At 47.2% G+C, this 20,482-nt stretch overlaps 1 protein-coding gene across 3 annotated transcripts in view; it reads left to right on the top strand.

Annotated features, from left to right (window-relative positions):
• The first annotated feature begins 6,994 nt into the window (after window positions 1-6,994).
• The window catches only part of E2F3 (E2F transcription factor 3), a 44,228-nt gene continuing 30,740 nt past the window's right edge, over window positions 6,995-20,482 (top strand). Inside the window, exon 1 of one of the 3 annotated variants that reach the window (XM_066992069.1) lies at window positions 6,995-7,669. In XM_066992069.1, coding sequence (XP_066848170.1) covers window positions 7,346-7,669 — 324 coding nt within the window. In that variant the 5' untranslated portion in view covers window positions 6,995-7,345. Of the gene's footprint in view, window positions 7,670-8,177; window positions 8,347-20,482 lie in introns of those variants that run through there. The other 2 variants (XM_066992068.1, XM_066992070.1) reach the window with 2 other exon arrangements.

The following is a 20,482-nucleotide window of genomic DNA, read 5'->3' as shown; positions in this document are numbered from 1 at the left end:
ATTGACCAAAAGGATTGGAACCCACCACGCAGGAGTGGACCCCATGTCTGTTTTCCCTCCTAGTGAAACCCCCTGCACTGAGTCGTATTCCTGACGATTGAGAACTGCGACATTTGCACTAATCCTATAAAAAAAAAAAAGGCAGAAAGTTGCAACAGAAAGATGAACAGTCCAGCAAGAAGGCTATCCACTAATCCTGTAGTACCCAGATGCATAAAGTCACCTTGTGATAACTAGTCTGCATAAAAAGTCAAGCATATGTTTCTGTCTTTCCATGATAGGGGCATAGTTCCTTTCCATCTCTTCAAACAGATAGTCAGAGTCAATGTTCCTCGCTAAAATCCTCCGTAATGCAGAAATGTGCTGACATAAAGAATTTATAATGCATGTATTATTTTTATTGTATTTTCTTAAATTTTGTGCCGCAAATAAAAATTATATCTTTACCACTATATCTAGGTGATGAAGTATAGAAATGGAAGGCATTAACAAGCTTATAGATATACACAGAATAGTTTTTTAACATAAATGCATGACTACATGCAAAGAACTGAGATTCTTACTGAAGAAGACTATTATCAGCAGACTTTTATGAACCTGCCAACAGTTAAAAAAAAATACTAATAATCATTAATCCCAAAAAATAAACTCTCGTGAACCAGAAAATCATTTCTGCTGAAAAGATGCCACCAAAGGAAGCTCTGACAATTTTCCCCCACTATTCACTTCTACACTTAGAACTATACTTCTCTCACCTCTGGAATAAGACATCTTTAAATGATATAGATTTACAATATGCCCCCTTTCTGGTAAGGTTTTCTGCTGCTTTTCTTGAAACCATTGAAACGGGAGGGATGGCTCACTGGTAAAAAAGGCTGTACCTATACTTTTTTTTTTTTTAATGTCAAAGTGACATTTCAAAGTCAATGCCTTTCAAAAAATAAGGGACGATGGTCCTGCAAATGTTTCCAGAAATCATTAAGTAAATACATCCAGAAACTAGATCACATGCTTCTCATAGGAGACATTCCACTCGTAAATTCTTAGATCAAATTCCTAGTAGAAATTACAGAATAAAAAGTCAGTTTATTTTTTGTTTAGTTTTGTTTCTCTCTTTTCTCTCTCTCTATTTTTTAATTTGGTCTCTATCCTAGCAAACATCATTATAGTCCCTATAATTTTTATAAGTGTAAAAAAGGAGTTTGTCCAGTAATTAGGCATTTACTCTCCAAGGGTTCATTATTTTTTTTACTTGACTAGTTGGATGTTTGTTTTTAAGTGAGTAAATGGTAATCCCACTAAGAGGAAACAAGGGTCTAATGACACAAACTGTGCTCAAAGGTTGCGGAATCAGATTATATCCAATAATGTTTCAATTACAAATATGGGCAGGTAGGCATGCCTATACTTAAGGCTGTCCAACATTTCTCATTCTGAAACCCAGTTTTTCAGTCATCAGTAGCCTTCTGAAAGCTAAATCATTTGGTCTGGAATTTCAATGAGGCGCTGTCCTTAGCCGGACTATTTTGGACAGAACTATTGAACTACTTGAGAAACAAAGCAAGGAAACATAAGCTATCTTTAAAAATTCTGGCAGGCTTTTCTTTGGAGCAAAGACTCGTAATTGTGTCAAGGATAGGTTTAACACATCACAGCTTGCAGTTTCTTAGCAGAGATTCACCGACACTTGGTATCTGCAGCTTCGGAAGATGTCATCCTAACTTGGCAATTGTGAGTGGACAGAACAAAGCCAAAGGTTGATCACAACTCAGACTGGAGGAGAGCAGACTTTGGCTTGTTCAAGGATCTTCTTGGAAGAATCCCATGGGAAACTGTCCTGAAGAGAAGAGGGGTCCAAAAGAGTTGTTGCTTTCCAACTTTTGGGATCATTTTCCAACATTTTTGGGATGAGCTGCTCCAAGCTCAAGATTGGTCCATCCCAGCAAGCAGGAAATCAAGGAAAGGCAGCAAGAGGCTGGCATGGATGAACAAAGAGCTCCTGACAAATGTGGGAAGGAAGCATATAAGAAGTGGAAGCAGGGACAGATGACTGAGCAACAATATGGAGATGCTGTCCAAGCATACAGGGATGGGGTTAGGAAAGCCAACGCCTACCTGGAGTTGAATCTAGAGAGGGATGTAAAGGGCAACAAGAAGAACTTCCTTAGGTACATCAACAGCAAAAGGAAGATCAGGGAAAATGTGGGCCCACTGCTGACTGGGGCAAGGGACTTGGTGACAAAGGACATGCAAGAAGCTGAGGAAGAGTACCTTCCTTGCCTCAGCCAAACTCATATCTAACTGGATATACACACGTTCATGAAACCTGACAGTATGCACCCATGAGTGGTGAGGGAGCTGGCCAAAATCACTGTGAGGACACTCTTGATAATCTGTGAAAGGTCATGGTGACTGGGAGAGGTTCCTCACAACTGGAAGAAAAGAAATGTCAATACTTTCTTCAAGAAGAAAGATCAGGGAATTGCAGACCTGACAGCCTCATCCTAATATCCAAGAAGTTGATGGATCAAATTATCCTGGAGACCATTTCCAGACATATGAAGGACGGAAAGGTAATTGGGTGTAGTCAGCACGGATTTATGAGGAGGCAGTCATGCTTGACCAAACTGGTAGCCTTCTACAGGGAGATCACTGGTTCAGGGAATGAGAGGAGAACAGTGAATGTTGCTTATTTTGACTTCAGTAAGGCTCCGTAACATCCTCATAGAAAAATGGATAAAGTATGGGCAATGTAAATGGACAGTGAGGTGGACTGAGAACTGTCTGAACTGTGAGGCCCAGAGGGTTGTCATCAACAGCACAATGTCCAGCTGGAGGTCAATCTATAGTGGTGACTGGTAGGGGTCAATACTGGGGCCCACAGTGTTCAACGCTTTTATTAACAACCTGGATGATGGGATGTCAGACTTTCAGCGATAGCAGGAACCACATATCCTAGCACTCTTACACTCCCCCTGGATGTCCACTTGCTGTCATGCAAACTGTGTTCCAGATGTATGATCCTGAGCACATAATCCCTTCCCTCCTTTCTCAACTCTCCCTTGCCCGGCTGTGATGCTGACCTCCAAAGTTTAAGAAATGGCATAAGTTTTTGTTTGCTTGTTTGTTTGTTTTGTACAATCTCTGCTCTGCCACTTGAATGTATGTTATTGCTACACAATATGCATTGTTGCTACACAATACTCCATTTGATTTGTAGGATGGGAAGGTCTCATAGTAAGAAGCTGTTCAATATTTTGTGTCTTCATAATTCTTCCATATGCAGTACTATACATTTATTTGCTTCTTATTATATAAACCTTTCTTAAAGACAGTTTTTTAATCAGGATTTTTTTTCTCAGTCTTCATTTCTACGTTGTGCAGAATCTTCTTCATGGGAGAAGTCACACGAGAATCCAGGTCTCAAGGGCAGCTTCTAAACATTTTAACATTGAGGCAAATTTTAATCTCTGCTGTTGCTTTCACTACCCGTAACAACAGTCAGAACCCCAAAGGAAGCAATCTTCATTACACAGGTCCATCCATTTTAGGACAAATACAGCCTTTTACCTAAGTTGCACTGTGTAGGGAAAATTGCATAGCATCATAAAGGTAAAGATAGGATTACAGTAAATACTCACAAGGAAAGATAAATCACAGCTGCACATCAGTCTCAGTTATAGTATCTCCTAATCCCTTGAGGTCTGCAGGGTATTTTCTCTGCACTACGTACCTGGATGATAACATCCCAGGAGAGAGAAATCTATTTTTTATAGACCAACACGGGTTTGTGGCCCTGCAAGTAGCTTGCTTGATGTAGATCTCTTTACACTTCTTATGTTTGTTCTACCTTCCCCTTTCTTTAGGTTCTGTCCATTAATAGACAAATTATATATTTAATAGGTCGCACTGCAAAATGAAATATTTGCCACAGGATTCTGTTTTAAAAAGAAAACAAAAATGCACCTCTTCTCCTGGAGTGTTTTCTGCACAAGTCAGTTCACTGACAGCAAAGTTTACTTTTCAGATGAACCCCATGCTTTTCTTCAAGTTTCTCCACCAGCCCCAGCACAGTCTCAGCACAACTCTAATTCTCTAAAAGACAGGAACAAACTACCTCCCCATTCACATCTTACAGGCCCCATCTCCTGGCCACCCCCTTTGGTGGGTGCATATTTCTGGGTTGTGACTCTTAAGTCTGGTTACACAGCCTTGCTACCCAGCAGAATTTCTTCCTGCTGGGGTAAGGATTTATTTCCTACTATTTTTCTTACATGAAAATAGATTAAATGTTCCTGGGTTTATTGCAGCTCAGTTAAAGTGCCCTAATCTGTCCTTCTGAGTATAGCAGGGCTTTGCTTCGTTCTTGAAAGCATTCAACCTTTCTTATGCACTAAGCCAGACCCTTTTCCTTCACAATTTCAACTGAAAAACAGCATTCAGATAAACAATATAGGATTTAACTGTTAATAGTTTAGCTCTACTTTTATTTCAGCCTCTCAGCTTACAGAGTAATAACCTACGATAAACTTTGATAATGGCAGAACCGATACATGACACTGACTTCTGAATTGTACTCTGCCTCGGTCTATTCACTGCCTCTTTTGGTCCCTGTTTAACTATGTTTAGCTTCTGCTTCAGGGATTCTAGCTACTTCTACTATGTCTACATGGCTATTTGTACACTTTAGTCTTTCTCTGTTCTTTCTCTTTAAAAATCTGTTTCAGTGACTCTCCTTTTTGCTGTTGTCACTTTGCTATGTTTGTGCCCTGTTACGTTCTTCCTTACTGCTTTTCTTTCATTATCATGTAATGGCACAGCCCATATTTCTTCTCTTCACCTTGAAGGATCCTTGGTTATTTCCTTTTTTCCCCCCTTTCCCCCTTCCTTCCTCCCTCCTTCCTTCCTTCCTTCCTTGCCTCCTTCCTTCCTTCCTTCCTCCCTTCTCTCTCTCTCTTCATCCATCCCTCCATCCCTCCCTCCCTCCCTCTCTCTCTCTCTCTCTCTCTCTCTCCCTCTCTCTGACTGTTGTCTCTATCCACATTGTTTCCTAGATGTCTTTTTTGACACCTTTCCTTCCTGAGGGGTCCCCATTACTCTTTCAATTGCTGACTATGGTGAATGGTCTTTCCTGTTATTACCATTCCCTTTCCTCTAGGATATGCAAAAGCTATGCAGTGTTACCACTTCCATACATGGGGAAATAAAACAAAACAACAACAACAACAAAGGAAACCAACTTTATTTTAAACTATAAGCAAGCTTACTGCCTGAATGCATTCATAGTTCTCTATATCTGGACTTTTAGATCCCCACTCACCCGCTGCCCTCACTCCTCTGCATCTGCCCTGCTTTGGCCCCTGGATGTGCCCCTGTAAACTCCTGCTAAAAGGCAGCCGGTCCTGGCACAGGACTCTGCCACATGACGGATGGTTACCTGAAGATGCAAGACAGCACGACACAGGAAGACAATAAAAGGCAACCCAGAAGAAGACTGAAGATGTTTGTGGTTGAAGCCCGTGCCTCCTGCGGTAAGGAAAACAAGACTGTGAAAGGGATTACACATGTAAAATGCCCAGGGTGAGAAGTAATCCTTTTTTTCCAGGTGGTGGCATACCTCAGTGTGGAGAGAATTTGAAGGAAGCAACGTTTTTCTGCTTTGTCTTGCTGCTCCAAAAGACTTTTCTTTTTTCCATAGGTTTGGGTCTAATGGTTCTGGAGTTGATGAATGAAGGTGAGAAAATGAAGTAATGTGACTGGAATGAAAGAACTCTGCAGCACAGAGAGATTTGTGCTGCTCTCCCCTCCTGCTGAGGCTCAGGGATGTACGTCCCCCAGCCAGCAAGGTGCTGCTATGCCCGCCATGGCCAAGGCACGCTGAGCACATCTCTCAGCTGCACGGGCACAAAGCTAGGCATTGCTGGCTGGCACCTAAGGAGTGATCCACAATAGCAGAACCGCAGATTTAGCTGAAATTTTAAGCAATGCTACAGTTCTGCAGAATAATGTGACGTGTTTCAGCCAAGCCCAGCTCCTGCCTGAGCTGGAAGGACCATGTGAAGACTTGGGAAGGTCCTGAGTGAACAGACCAAGCTTGTATTATCCATAAAAGAAGTCTCCCTTGTCTGTTTGAAAACCTCCAGTATCCCCAGGTAGCCTGATGCTGGGCTGCCCCACTTTACTATCAATTGCCCCCCAGTTATCTAGGCTGAATTTAGGATTGCTAAGAAAGTCCACTACTTTCTCTTTGGAGGAAAAGCAATCTCTTTGTGACCTCTTTTTTTTTTTTGTACCAGGTCACCATTGCCGTGTCCTCTTCCCCTGCTTTTCACCCCGGGAAAACAAAAACCAACCCTTGTGGTAGCGCACGTTTCTCTGACCGTGTTTCATTCCTCTTCTTTCCCTCTGGATTCCGTCCAGCCTGTATCTTTCCTCATGTGCAGTGCCAGCAGTCGCGTGCGGGAGCACAATCAGGGCCTCTCCCGAGCCAAATGGAAGAGAATATCCCCCTCTGACGACAAACGCGCCCAGAACGAGGGACGCCCTTTTCCCACCTAGGCACCCACGGTGCAGGGGTACCGCCTGGGAACCCGGCACCGGCACCGGGACCGGGATCGGGATCGGGATCGGGATCGGGATCCGGAACGAGACCGGGTCCAGCGCGGGCGCGCCAAGCCCGGCGTGGCGCGGAGGGGGCGTGGCTGCGGGGGGGCGTGGCCCCGCCAGGCCCCGCCCCCGGGCACGTTGCGGCGGGCGCCGCCGCAGCTGTCAGTGTCAGGCGGGCGGCGAACCGGGATCCCGGCCCGTCCGAGGGGGAATCCCCAGCCTCGCCCCCGCGGCCAATCCGCGGGCCGCATGCAAATCGCGGCGGCGGCCGGGCCAGTGGGGAGCGGGCGGGGCGTGGCGGCGGCGGCCCGTTGGCCGGCGGGGGCGGCGGCGGAGGCCAATGGGGCGGCGGAGCGGGCGGGGCGCGCCCCGGGGGCGTGGCTATGCAAATTTGGTTTGAAAAGAGGGCGGGAAATCCGAGTTTCGCGGGAGGCCCTTGGCGCGTAACCCGTCTCCTTTCCCTTCATTCATTGTCAGCAGCCGCCGCTTCCTGGAGCCATTTTCCAGCCGGCCCCACACAGCGGGAGCGGCCCCGCTCCATCCGCCGCATCTGCCCGCCCCGCCGCCTCCGTCCCCCCCCGGCGCCCCGCATCCTGCAGCCGGGGCCCCCCCCGGCACCCGCGCCCCCCAGTATTTTGCGCGGGGCCTCGGCATCGAAGAGGAAAGCGGCTGGGAAGGCCGGGGGGGAGGGACGGGGGGAGGAGGCGACGCGGCTGCGGGGACAGAGCCGGAGGGAAGGATGAGAAGGGGACTCCAGCCGCCGGCCCCGGCAGCGCAGCCGCCCGCACCGCCCTCGGACTGCAGAGTGGCCCCCGCCGCCTTCCCAGCCCGCTTTGCCGCCGGCACCTTCATCCAGATCCGCAGCACCGGCGCGGCGGCGGGGGCGCCCTGTGTTGTCTCCTCCGCCGCCGCCGCCGCTGCTGCCCAGGCTCCCGGTGCCTTTGCCCCGGCGGCGGATGGGGGCCAGCCCGCTGGCAGCTCGCTGTACTGCACCCCCCACGGACCCGCCGGCAGGACGGCGCTGCTGCAGCCCGCTCTCGGCGGAGGCGGAGGCCGCCCCCCGGTAATTTTCCCCCGGCCCCGCGGGAGGGTGAAGGGGACGGTGGGGATCGGCGCCAGGCAGGCCCTCTTCCTGCCCACGGCTCCCCGCCGCCGTCCGGGCCCGGGGCGGGGGGCAGGAAAGGCGGAGACGGCGCTTTGTTGCAATAAACTTTCCTGGCTCCTTCCTACCCCCCCCCCCGCTCCGGCCCGGGCCGCCGGGTCTTATTGCAAAAAAGAGGAAAAAAAAAAAAAAAGGAAAAGAAAAGAAAAAAAAAAAAGAGAAAAGAACCCCCACCCCCCCCCCAGCCACGTCCCGCAGCCCCGGGCGCAGCGAGCGAGCAGCCGGCGCGGGGGGGACCCCGCTGCCCGGGGCCGGAGCCCCCTTCCCCCGCCGGGGCCGGGCCGGGGGGCGGCGGGCGGGGGGCCGGGGGCCGGGCCGCGCCGTGCCCCGCCGGTGTCTCCGCTTCGCCCCCGGAGCCGCCGGTGACGTCTCGCACACGTGCGCCGAGGCCGCGGCTGTGACTGGGAGCCGGGCGGGCGGGGGGGGCCGAGCCGAGCCGAGCCGAGCCGAGCGGGGGGAGGGGGACGCCGCTTCCTCCTCCTGCCGCCGGCCTGGGACAGCCCGAGCCCCGGCCCCGGCCGCCCCCGGCCCGCCGCCGCCCGCCGCCGCCGCCGCCCTCGGAAATGCCCCTGCAGCAGGTCAGTGCCTCGCGGGGCGGCGGCGACCCCCGCAGCCCCCCCCACGGCGCCCCCCCAGCCCGGTGCCGCGACCACCCCCCACCCCCCTGTCCTCCGGGTCCCCCCCATCCCCCGGTGCCCGCCGCCCCCCGCTCGGGGGCTTCCTTTGTCCTCGCCCTTTTCGGGGGCGCGCCTGGCCCTCGTGGGCTCCGCCAAGTTACGGGGGGGGGGGGCTGCCAGGACCGGGGGCACCCCCAATCCCCCTGGTGGGCGCCTCCCGTCCCCTTCCCACGGCGCGCCCCGATCCCCACCGTGAACCCCCTGACCCCCCCCCCAGGGGCCCCCCCGGCCCCCCGTTTACCCCCCCACCTCGCCGGGCTGTCACGGCGGGGGCCGTGCCGGGGATCCCGGCTCACCTGCCCGGCCCCGGGGAGGGGGCAGCCCGACCCGGGGGTCCCGGCGGGCTCGGCCGGAGGGCTGCCATGCGGGCCGGTGCCCGCTAGGGCCGGGCCGAGGCGTTTTCCGTGGCGGAGGCGGCGCGGGGCGCTCACCTGTTGGCTCCCCCCCCGCCGCCCGGCCCCGGGAGGGGTCCCGGTGCGCGCCGCAGCCGGTGCCAGCGGTCCCCAAACGCCCCTTGGGGAGCTCGGCCCCGGCGCGACTCGCCCGTCGCGCAGCCCACGGGGGTGCCACGAGGCTCTTCTCGCGGAGGCTTTCGCAGGTGTTGGCTGCCGAGGTCGGGATGGGAGTTTCGGGCCGGTTGACAAGTCCCAGCCGGAGCGAGAAAGAAGCGTCCTCGCTGGGCAGGGCGATCGGTCTGCCGGTGCTCGGTGTGTCGGGAGAGGGTGCGTGGTGTCAAACGGGCCGGTTCAGGCTGCTCTGTAAATATTTGTCCGTCCTGTGCAAAGGCTTGATTCCTAGAAGATGGTGTTACGCCGGTACAGAGAGGAGCGAATGTAACAGGGTGATTCTGGGGGAGCGATTGTACGGGCTTTTCTGCTTTGTGGGAGGGATGTTGGCGTCGGACGGGACTTTTGACATTTCTCCTCAATGGGTGCTACAAGACTGTAAACACAAGCTTAGGGTATTATTATTATTATTACTATTATTATTATTTTGTGTTGTAGCGTTCACCTCTTTAATGGGAAGAACTCCCTGCCGTGAAACCTAGGAAGGTTTCTGCCCCACTTAAAGGTTTGGACGCAAGAAGGTGATTTTAAGCTCTGCCTGCCAGAAGTCCCTGGCAGTCTATGCTGCATATCCTCAGACCCCTTGTTTACTCAGGGGGGAGATGTGGGATGGGGGAGGAAGAGACTGGTCAGGCTGGCGGTATCCTTAGTGTGGGGTTGGCACCCTCCCAGGGCGATAAAGCAATCCCTAGCACACACCAGGAAGCAGGCTGTGCATCCCTCCCCGCCCTGACAGCTGTGCTCACGTGAGTGCCCCTCTTGGAACCGCGCTGGTTTGCTGCACACCTGCCTGTCAGGAAGCAAGGCTGAAGCATCCCAGGGCTCTGCCTCTTCTTGCTGCTCCGCGAGGAATGGCCAAAGCGCTTTCATCGTCCTGGCAGGAAGAGGACAGCCATTTAGCAATTCTCTGTCTCCCATCCATTTTTCACCAAATCTTGCAAAAAATTTTCTGGGACCGGGAGGCGAGGGTATTTTCCTGGTAGTTCCTAGCTGATCTGATTTGAGAAACTGATAGCAAAGACTGGTGAGAGGAGTGAGAAACTGCTGGGTAGTTGAGGCAGCGAGCCCAGGCAAGCAGCACCAATATAAATTTAGCTCTTGATTAGTTGAGTTACAAATAGTACACGGAGACCCCCCAGCTGAAATTACGGCCCTGCTATGCAAAAGACTGAGAGGGTAAGCCTGAAATTTGGCCAGCACACCTGCGCTGGTTAGGATTATGAAAATACGCTGTCTTTGCAGATGTAACTGCACTGGCAACCCAGCCATCACTTCCAAATATAAACTATGGTATAAGTGGAAAAAAGTTAGTATGGCAGTGTGTAGTTTAGGCCGCTCAGGGAGGCGTTTATATTAGCAAAAGAAAAAGGTTTTTTTTTTTTTTTTGCCAAAGTAAGCTGCTTCCCCTGTGGGAATATGTTAGTTACTTTATCTGTGCTTGTGTAAGTGTAACTGTGCTGGAAAAGCCTGGAAAGGTAGCCTAGCCCCTAACAGCAGGCGCCTTCAGCCCAGGAGAGGTGAGAACTCGCACACTCCTCCATCTCCCAAGCAGGCACCTCGATACTGTCCCAAACCTGCTTCTGGCTGCACCGCTGCCTGTCGTGGTGGCTCCTGGCACTGAGGGTCACTAACCAGGCTTCTGCACCCCAGCGAGCCCAGGCTGCCCGGCCCTTCGACACAAGGGACTTTTTCACAATTCCTGCAGATTTAATGGAAATTGTTACTTGGCAGGACTGAGCCGCTGCCATGGCTTCAACGCGAGCAGTAATGACGAACTAACCCTTGCAAAGTAGCCGTCAGCTCAAGCTGCTCGGGTCCTGGGGCAAGTCTGAGTCCCTGCCAGTGGAGACCAGGTGGGCCCAAGCAACAGGTCAGTGCTGCAGTTAGGGGCATGGGTCGTGCTCCCTTCCTTGCCAGGAGCTGGTGCCACTTCCCTTCTGCCAGCCCCAGGGCTCCTCCGGCTTCCCAGGGCAGTTCAACTTGCCAGCCCTGGTAGAAAAACTAACCCCAACCAAAATACGTAAATAAAAGTTTTCTGCTGGGCAAGCAGGTTGAACCAGCTAATGGATGGTCTGGTAAATGCCAGGGACCGTAATGGGAAGGAGATGGCTGGGAAGAGAGCACAGGGTGGAAGGAAAGGAAGCAGGGGAACTGACACCATGCCATTTTGATGGCAGCAAATTTGTCAATCAACTCAGCTCATGATTGGATTTGTCAATCAAATCATGAAAGCGTGGCCTATGTAGGAGAAATTATTGTTTGACGAGGCGCCCCGCAACATTCTTGCTGCTGTTGGCTTCCCGCTTTGTATGAGAAAGTCACTACCATTTGCAAATTGCGGTATTTAAAAATGGAGCTACTCTAAGTGAAAGCTGCTCAAAATGTTTCTAATTCAAATAGTGGAGAATTTCTTACTGTCTTTGGGTTATAAAGATAAGCCTTTAAGAAGAGGGCCATTTTCTTAGCCATGAGAAAATGCTTAAATGGAGACACCACCCACATGTTAAGTCCTTTTTAAAAGGGGCTAAATCCTCTTAACAAGAATATCTTTAGAGAACTCCTGTGGCCTTTAGATGACATGAGCTCTGGAGAGGCTGGTTCGGCATACTTCAGAAGGGGGCGGGAGGATTTACATTTCCAAACTGAATACTTAGCACCTCTCTCCTTTTCTGGTGGTTTAGAAAGTACCTCTTCCTGCCTCCTTCTCAGCAAGTCACAGCTGGAATAGGAGAACAAGGGGGTAATACATAATCTTCTAGATGTTGGGTATAGGAGCAGGCTAAATAGGACATAAATACTGAACAGAGACTTAAGGTATGGGAGAAAAACCTAGAAGTGGCATAAAGGAAGTGGGCAGTTAAATAATTAGTAGCTTATCATTGTTTTGTGGGAATAAAAAGCTTTGTCTGTGTAGAAGACATGGGTATTCTCATATTCAGACCCATTTTCATATTTCTTTGCCTCATAGTTTCTGTTAATGAATGCTAGCATGAGCCCGAGGCCTTTGGTTTTGGAATAAAATGTATGGGACTCTGTCTGGTTTAAATGCATCTTCTCCAGGGACAGACTGCTTCTGAGCCCAAGGAGGTACTGCATGGTCCTTTGGCATAAACGTGTGAGGGGAGCTCAAAGAGGTATAAATCCTGATTGCCCTAACCATGCCAACGAGCACCTAGCGCAAAGCAGGCATCCAAATAAATCTGTACAGGAACAGCTTGTAGCTTGTGCTTGCTGGTGGTGGATGTGCTCTCCTCATGCAGAGTCCAGCTATGTTGGTGTGGCTCTGTCTGCACCAGAACTGCTGAAGTACAGCAGGTTTATTTCCCTGCTATGATAAGGACTTCTGGCAGTTTTCCATGAGCAGCCGAGCCGCTCAAAAAGCCTTACTGTTGCTGGAAAAATAGTCTCGCTTCTCTGTCACCATTGTCACTGTAGCTTAGCCTTGTCCTGCCCCTGGCCAGGCAGCACTTTTTCCCTCCCCTCTGCGCTTGGGGAACATCTGGTTGTGCCTGTGGGTTGGTGGTCTGCTGCTTTAACGAGGTAAAGTAGCTGGGTCTGATGAGCTTTAGTTCTGGCACAAGATACGTACTGGGAATACGTGACCCAAGATGGGACGAATGAGATAAGGGAGGGAGATGAGAGCTTTTCCTTTCAGTGCTGTTAGGGTTTTAAATCTGCTCACTGGACATCACTTTTCAGGAATTGGTCTTTCCTGTTCTCACCATGAAGGATCTCTTCCTTGTGTCACCAGCCTGTTTGCAGTCTTTGGACTGGATATGGGTCATGTTAGGGCCCACTGATTGAGCAATTAAAGGCATTTTCTTTTCCTTCATTTTATCCCAGGTACTTTGGCGCTGCTCTGTTAATTTTTACAGCGTGCTTGTTTGTATGTTAACATTAAAAAAAAATCTTAAATTTAGGAATTGCTGCATTTTGCAAGATCAAAGGTTCTCCTGCTACTTCTCTGACTACAACTGTGGCAAATCTTTAAGACAAGAGCACATGAATGCGCTGAACAGCCCTTCTGCTTTCTTCTAGAGAGTGTCTCCTTAGTTAGAGGTTACAGTGGGTTTTATACTCGTTGGTTCTAACTTACGTAGCAACAAGTTATATGATTCAGTTATCTTATATGGAAAAGAAATAATTTTCATTGCTTTGAACATTTTTTTCATTTTGATCTTGCTGCCTATAGTGTTAGTGGATGATCCTAGATGTTGTGGTAGGGGAAAATGATTTCCTTGTATATATTTCTCTACACAGCTTATGATAATGCACTGTTTTTTGTCCACAGTCACCTTCGCCAAGCTGAAGAGTTCTATACTGTTTAATCTCTCCTGAAGTGAAAGCCGTACGTGCTAAAATAGAGGTGTCCATTTATAACAGAATCACATGGCTGTAAAAACAAACATGTCCGTTAATTACGGGTTTCTACTTGTAATGTTTTTATGGATTGGTGGCTTTGAAAGAAGTTTTGAAGGCATGACAGACCGACTTGCAGGCCTAGCAGGAGCTAGATACCCTTTCAGAGCCAGCTTGTCTCACAAGGCCTTAACCTCTCCCTAGGGGAGGAATGTGAGGTGTGGAGCAGAGGGGCCTGGCTGGGCCTAACTACTATGGTAATTGGCTCATTAGAAAGGCTGGAAAAAGGAAAATGAAGTAGCACCTTTCCTCTTTGTAGCCCCAGATTTGTGTTCTCAATAGGCCGGGGGGGTGGGGTGGAATTTGACCCTCCCCTCCTATCCAGAGCACAAAGAGAGGAACTGGGTAAGAAATGAAGATGTGAGGTTCTTCTGGTAGCAGCAGGCTTCAAATATGACACCTTCCAAGCCTTCAGATTTCACTTCTGAAGAAGTGTGCTGGGCTGATTGCTGTAGCTCTGGTGTCAGGGTTGTTTTGCTGTGCTGGTCAGTTTGACCACGTAAAGGAGTCCTCAGTTACTGTGTAGATGCAAAAAGGGCGCCATCCACTAGTCTGGATACTGGCAGGACAGAACAAACTGAGTAATAAGTTAATGTAGCAGGCTCTGTGGATGATCATAATTTCCTGTCACAAACAGCCAGGTAGCCCTGAAGAGAAGGAGCAGTGCTGGCTTTCTTCTGCCGGTCCATCTTGGTGCCAGCGTGGAGGGGTGGGAGGGTGGCTTGAGCTTTAATCCTATATGGGCTCTGCCAGGGGACTTGGAGAAGATGCCCACTAAGGATGGATCACAGACCATGACTTTGGGTCAGATAGGCTTCTTGTGGCGATGGTGGTAACTTAGGCCCAGCCCTGCCCAGAGTGAGGTTTCAGCAGATGGAAAGCTCTTCTGAGCGTAACTAAATCTTTGGGTTTTTACAGTCTCTGCAAATAATCTCATTTACAGCTGGCAGCGCTGAGCATGTGTATGTGATGGCAACTATCATACTTACAAATGACTACGTTTGACTTCAGGCTTTGTTTTGGCTGGCAGAGTTATTCACTTCCTGCATTATTTTTCAAGAGCATAACTGTTTGCTCCCTTGGGGAGAAAAAAAAACCCTTCATGTGTTGGGGGCAGTGGTGTGTGATAGGGGGGAGACTGCCTGTGCATCCAGGACTGGGCTGTCCCAGTGCACGAGGTGCTGCTGATGAAGTATTTGGACTTGGTTTTAATTTCAGTTCTGTCTTCTGTTTGAAGGCAGACTTGGCAAAGTTGCCCAGTTTATCACATCTTTAAAAGGGAACTATTTCACTTCTGTTTCCCTCAAGTAAGCTGGTCCAAAACCACACTTGGAAGTGCTATACCTGGCATGGGTGTCTTCTGAAGTACTATGCTTTCTACTTGGATGGTGCTATTATTTGCTGGATCTCATGGCATGCATGGAGTTCTTAATGCCTTTTGGGTTCATCGTGAACTGTGGGAAATATTTCTGTTTGGAACATAAAGAAGACAAGAGTTTGACTAGATGTTGATAAAGCTTGTACTAAAAATGGCCTCTGCGGTGTGGTAGGAGCATACTACTTCAGGCATTTTAGCCTTCCTTTTGTACATTTATAAATACATCTCAATTGTGTTGGTAATTGTTTACAAACAGAACTCACTTAAGGTTAAATAGCATGTATTTTGTGTCTTGTGTCCTACTTATGAACATGAACAGTTGTTGATGTGACCTGTTTTAGTGTGTCTGCTAAAGCAGTGGCTGTCACCACTGCACGTGCATGCCCTGTGTCTTTCAAACTTGTGTGCTGAAGGTCTTTTGCTTAGAACCAAATTGGGAAAGAAATCTGCAGCACTGAAGATCACCTTTTTACAATCAGCCAGGTATCTTTCTTTTTCCTGCAGCGTTAAGCTAGGTGGGTAAGTGTGGCTTTTGTTTATTCCATGCGGATGTCAGTAACCTACCTCTAGAAATAAAACCCTGTTTGTTCATATTATTAGGTAGGAGACTTTAGGTAGGAGACTTAATTTGACTACCTGCGTCTGCTTTCAAGATTTTGTTCAACTTGTATATGTCTGCATCTAAGCTCAGAAGTATCCACTAGCTAAGAATGCATTTTCAGGTGCCCCATTTCAAAGGTCTAGAACCTGATTTTTAGGAAGATATTGGGTGCTTCCTGTGACATTCAGTTACATTACTGCAGTGTGTAGTATATCCTTGGTATCTCTGTATATGAACAAGCTGCTAATTAACAGCAGACGCTGCTATTATTTTGGCTTTCGCATTTATAACTTTAAAATGGGATTTTATAGTCATGTTATATATATATATATATATATATAGATTGTAAGCCACTAATTATTTTGGAAAGATCTGTGAAAACTCACAGAAAATACCTAAACAAGTATTTTTGGTGAAAGTATATTGTATTGAGAAACTAGATAACAAGAGGTTTCTGCTTAGCCTTGCCTGCTTCAGCTTCAACATTTCTACACCAAAGTTGTGGTATGTGTGTGGTGGTTAATGTATGTATAGATTCTAGAAGTAATTTTCATCAATGAACTCCTTGAAAGACTTTGTCTTCGTTACAGTGTCATTAATTTTTTTGGAGGGGGGTGGTGGGATGGGTATGTGTGTGGTTTTTGGGGCGGGGGGTGTTGTTGTAGAGCTGTTGGTTCAAAGGTTCTTGCATATTGCATAACTTGCTGCTAGGAAAGGGGTGGAAGTAAACTCATTGGCAAACTTCCTTCCTTGTTAATTAAGGTGACATTAAAAGTCTCTAGTTTAGGACTCAATGGTGGCTGTCACCTAGCAGTGCAAGAGTTGAATTCTTACATAACATGTCAGCCTCATCGATGTACTCTATTAGTTCTTTCTCAGTGTGACTTTCTTAATTTTGGTTCTACCAGTTAGTTACAAAATCTAAACTAAAATTGGAGTTAAGTAATGGATATCACCTTTTTTCTGCAAATTACTGAATCTACACTGTAGGATATTGTGAATTTTACACATCTTAAAGTGCAGATATAACTTTTTCGTGAAATACTTCTCAGTAGAGCAACCGTACTGCTCTCTACAAATTTTAAAGCTTTCAAATATTCCTTTCGCGTTGTTCAGCAAGAAACTGGCAAGTAGGCTTGCCTACGTCCCTCCTTCCTGGACTTTCATTTAAGGTATGTAATCAGGGGAATTTCAGGTCTGGAAGTTAAGAAGTAACCTCTTGGCCTGGCATTTGTATTGGTATAGTATGCTTATTCTGACTGTAGGCTTTTGGCTTTTTGGGTGCTACCACAGTGTAAATAGATAAATATGTAAAAATGTAAAATGATGCCCAGGCAGAAAGGGTCTTGTCTTGTTTCTTATGTGGAATGGTGGTTCCCATGTATAAGGTTGTCTACTTTATAGTGGAAAATACATATTTTTAGGAGCAGATCTTAAGCTTTTGGTGTGCTCTCTACTTCTGTGATGGAACCTGGGATTTATATAGTGTTTCTTTTAACGTCTGCTGGTTTTAAAGTCATTTTTTCCTAATCAAAGACACTAGAAATGGAAAGATATGGAATTATAATGTCTTGAGTGATGCTAGTAACCTAATATTGCCTTCGGTACTTGTTTTCTTATACTGCTAACTCTGGAATTAAATGGCAATTACCATGCATATATGCTGGTTGTATTTTGGCTTGCCAGTGTAGTGTTTTAGGCAGTGTTGGTCCCACACATTGACAGTCAGTTTTTTGTCCCCATACAGTAAGCTAGTTCACACTTTGTCTAATGTCTTCACATAGTGGGAATTGATGTTGGTTACGGCTCTCACAGTAGGCTTTTGTTTAGCGATATCTGAAAGCTGTCTTGCTGGAACATGCTGCTTTTATCGAGACTTTTGCAATGAGGCCATTATCCTCACTTATGGTGAACATAGATATTCACAGGAATTTTTATAATATTGCTTAGTAAGCGGCATTCTGGTAAAGAGCGACAATGCCCACGTGATACAGAAATAATACCAGCGATGGCAGCCATGCAGCAGCAGGGCGTTATCTGCAATTGCACACTGGGGAAGGGTGGGAAGGGAACCTAGCTCAGGACAGAAGGAGGGTGGTGATCAGGCCTATCAGAAACACGAATAATCCTGGGTGTCAGTTCAGCAGAATAAAGTTTTGCTTTTCATAGTAAGGCTTTTATCAAGCAGCTGCAAGTAACCCAGATACAAATTGCTGTATAATAGTTCTGCACATCCTTCTTTTCTCGGATACGCAGTATCTATAGCCTAAAAACGTCTCTTACAAGTTATGTAAAACTGCAAGTCAGATGAGAGGAAGCTGAAACTTCACAACTCTGTAGTACTCTTTTTAAGAACAAACCTCTTGAACCAGTAGAAAAGACAGCTTACTACTCAAGGCAGGGGCAGCAAGGGCTTTAAAATTATAATAGCATTTTTGCTGGCTGCTTTGTCTAACCAGTGGGTGTTTCACTGGTGCTAGGACTCTTTTTTTTTTTTTTTTTTTTTTCCATAGGAATTGAGAGTTAGAAAAAGTTCTTTTTGTAAAAAGCAGTGTCCTGGAAGCATAAGCAAGTTGCTCATTTTCTTCCTCTGGTTCTTAATCATAAGAGCCGCCTAGATGATTTTTCCCACCTCAAATTAGCAGCTTATTTATAACATGCCAATGTTCTACATGCCCGTCAGTATCACTGTTCTGTCATGCTGAGCTGAGAATTGTTCTCTCGAAAACTGACACCATGAAGATGACATAAATGAACAGGGGGAATTGCGAATGATGTTCATAGAAAAAATCAGGTGGGTTTTGGTATGACTTTGGTTCATGCTTTGTATAAAATTATTTCAATTTCATTTCTGATTTCAGTTTCTAGTCACATTTTTCTTGCTTGTCTTTTTATTTGTTAATTTAAAAAAATGCAGACCATTGCATTTTGGCATCCTCACTGTCCTTTTATTCCTGTTGGCAGCTTTCTCTGTGGTCATCTTCTGCACTTTGCAACCAGTTCCCTCTGAGATTGCAGACAGAAGGGTGAGAAGCTTCGGCGGGTATCTTCCCCCTTCTCAGGGCCCTCACAACCACCGTTTTGCAACCATGAGCCTGCAAGGCCTCCGTAGGAAGCATCTTTCAGATCAAGGGGTTAGTACTGTCCCTCCAACGGTCCTCCCTTTTTGGTGCTTTACATCACGATGGGGGAGCATTCAAAGCACAGACCGTGCAAAATAAGGTGTCTTGTGCATGGAGAAGGAAAAGAAGAAGTAAAAACATGTTCTGTAAGTTGCCGCTCTTGGAGCCATGTGCTTCAGAGGTGTTTGCAGGAAATGTGGTAAAGAAAGGTGCAAGATCATTTGGAGACTTCCAACATTGTTTGCTTGAGATCTGTTCTCTAAGGAAGCTTTTCATGTTGTCGTATGCCTTGGGGCACTGAAGTCCTTACCTTTTATTATCTTACTTACATCATTAGCTGAGTATGTGGGAAGTAAATGCAACAGTAGTGAACAGGTTGCATGCAGTTGTCTAGATGTTAAGCTCAGGTACAGCTTTCTGTAGACAGAAATAAGTTAATATTTATAAAGTTGTTTTTTTTTTTTTTCCTAGGCAGAAACCCACTGTGCTGTGAAGGGGAATGTGTGAATAGGGATTCCAGAGACTGACATATTTAAAAAAGAGAGAGAGAGAGAAGAAAAGAAAAGCAAGCTTGTAGGCAGGCAAATTCCCCTTATTCAGAGAAAGCCATATGTTCAGGATACTATCCTGAGTGTGATTTATTTGCTTCTGAATTAGGAAAGAGGATTGCTAGGAAAAGTAAGATGCATTCAGTTCTTTCATCTTCTTAAAGAATTTTATAGGGACAATTACCATCTCCTTCCTTTCTCCCTCTTTCCCAGTCCTGGAGAATAATCAATTTAGCAATAAGTCAGAGCAAGCAAAATGTGATTGTTCTCATCTGCAATGCAGAGACTAAGACACACTCTTTCTTTAAGGCCCAAATCAGGTATTTTTGCGTCAAAGTGAATTGGGAGTTACTGAATCATTCAGTGTATAGTAAGAAGGGATTAAAATTTCAGCCTCCCCCCCCCCTTTCAGATTTGTCCAGTTTTTGTTTTCTTGACTACCCTTTAGATCTTTTGATGGCCTCAATGACATTTTGAACACATTTCCCTACTTCTTCTAGGGGGGGAAGCAGCACCAATTGTACCAGGCAAGCATTATATCTGTTGCTAGCACTTCATTTGAAGTGGAGAAATGTGGCTTTCCCAGCCATTTTAAGAGTTCGGTTGTCTCAGTGTGTGAAAAGCAGCCCCCAAATTCTGCTTAACTGGCAGTTGAGAAGGAAGGAATCTCCTTCAGACCTTGCAGGGAGAAAACTCCAGGCATCTGTGAGATGTTACAGTATATCTAGCTAAAAATATCAGATACTTGAGCTTGGTTATTGAACCGTTCAATAGTGGTGCCTTGCTGAAATGGTAGACGTGAACAGATCTTGAATTGTTTTAAACTTCTTGAACTTCTCATAAAAGTACATTATCACAGGAATTTTGACATAAAGATCCAAATGAATGTTCTTGCCCACCAGTGCGTCCCAGGCTTTCCCACTGGTCTTGCAATTGTGGCATGCTTAGAAGATCAGGCACAACCTGAATGCCAACAGCTGGAAGGCTTGTTTTCCTCTTGTTTTCCTTTCTGCTGTGAGATACATTGTCCAGATTCAGCCCCAAACTCTTTGAATGATGCAAAAATAGTATGCAAATGTAACATTTTTTTTTTCCCTTGCAGAGTAGCACTAAACATCATCTACAAGTATTTCACCTCTCCCTGAATGTCGGAGATGCTGTTTTCTGTCTTTATGACTATGTCTTACATTTGAGTGCCCTCCATGGTTGCATGGGCTTGCAGGGCATGAGCCCCAGCACAGAACAAATGCAGTATTCTTCTGAGTTAGAATCTGGAATTAAGAGCGAATGAATGAAGAGTGAAGCTCCATGGTCTGCTCTTCTCTGAGTAAAAAAGTGGAGTGTAACTTAGTCAGTGTATTAGTCTTAACTGAAGGAGTAGTGCAGGTCAGGACTGATGCAGC

Source organism: Anser cygnoides, chromosome 2 (genome assembly GCF_040182565.1).
Source record: "Anser cygnoides isolate HZ-2024a breed goose chromosome 2, Taihu_goose_T2T_genome, whole genome shotgun sequence".
In the NCBI taxonomy this organism is placed as follows: Eukaryota; Metazoa; Chordata; class Aves; order Anseriformes; family Anatidae; genus Anser; species Anser cygnoides.
Note: the sequence above shows the minus strand (reverse complement) of the source record. Positions and strands in the feature narration are given on the sequence as shown.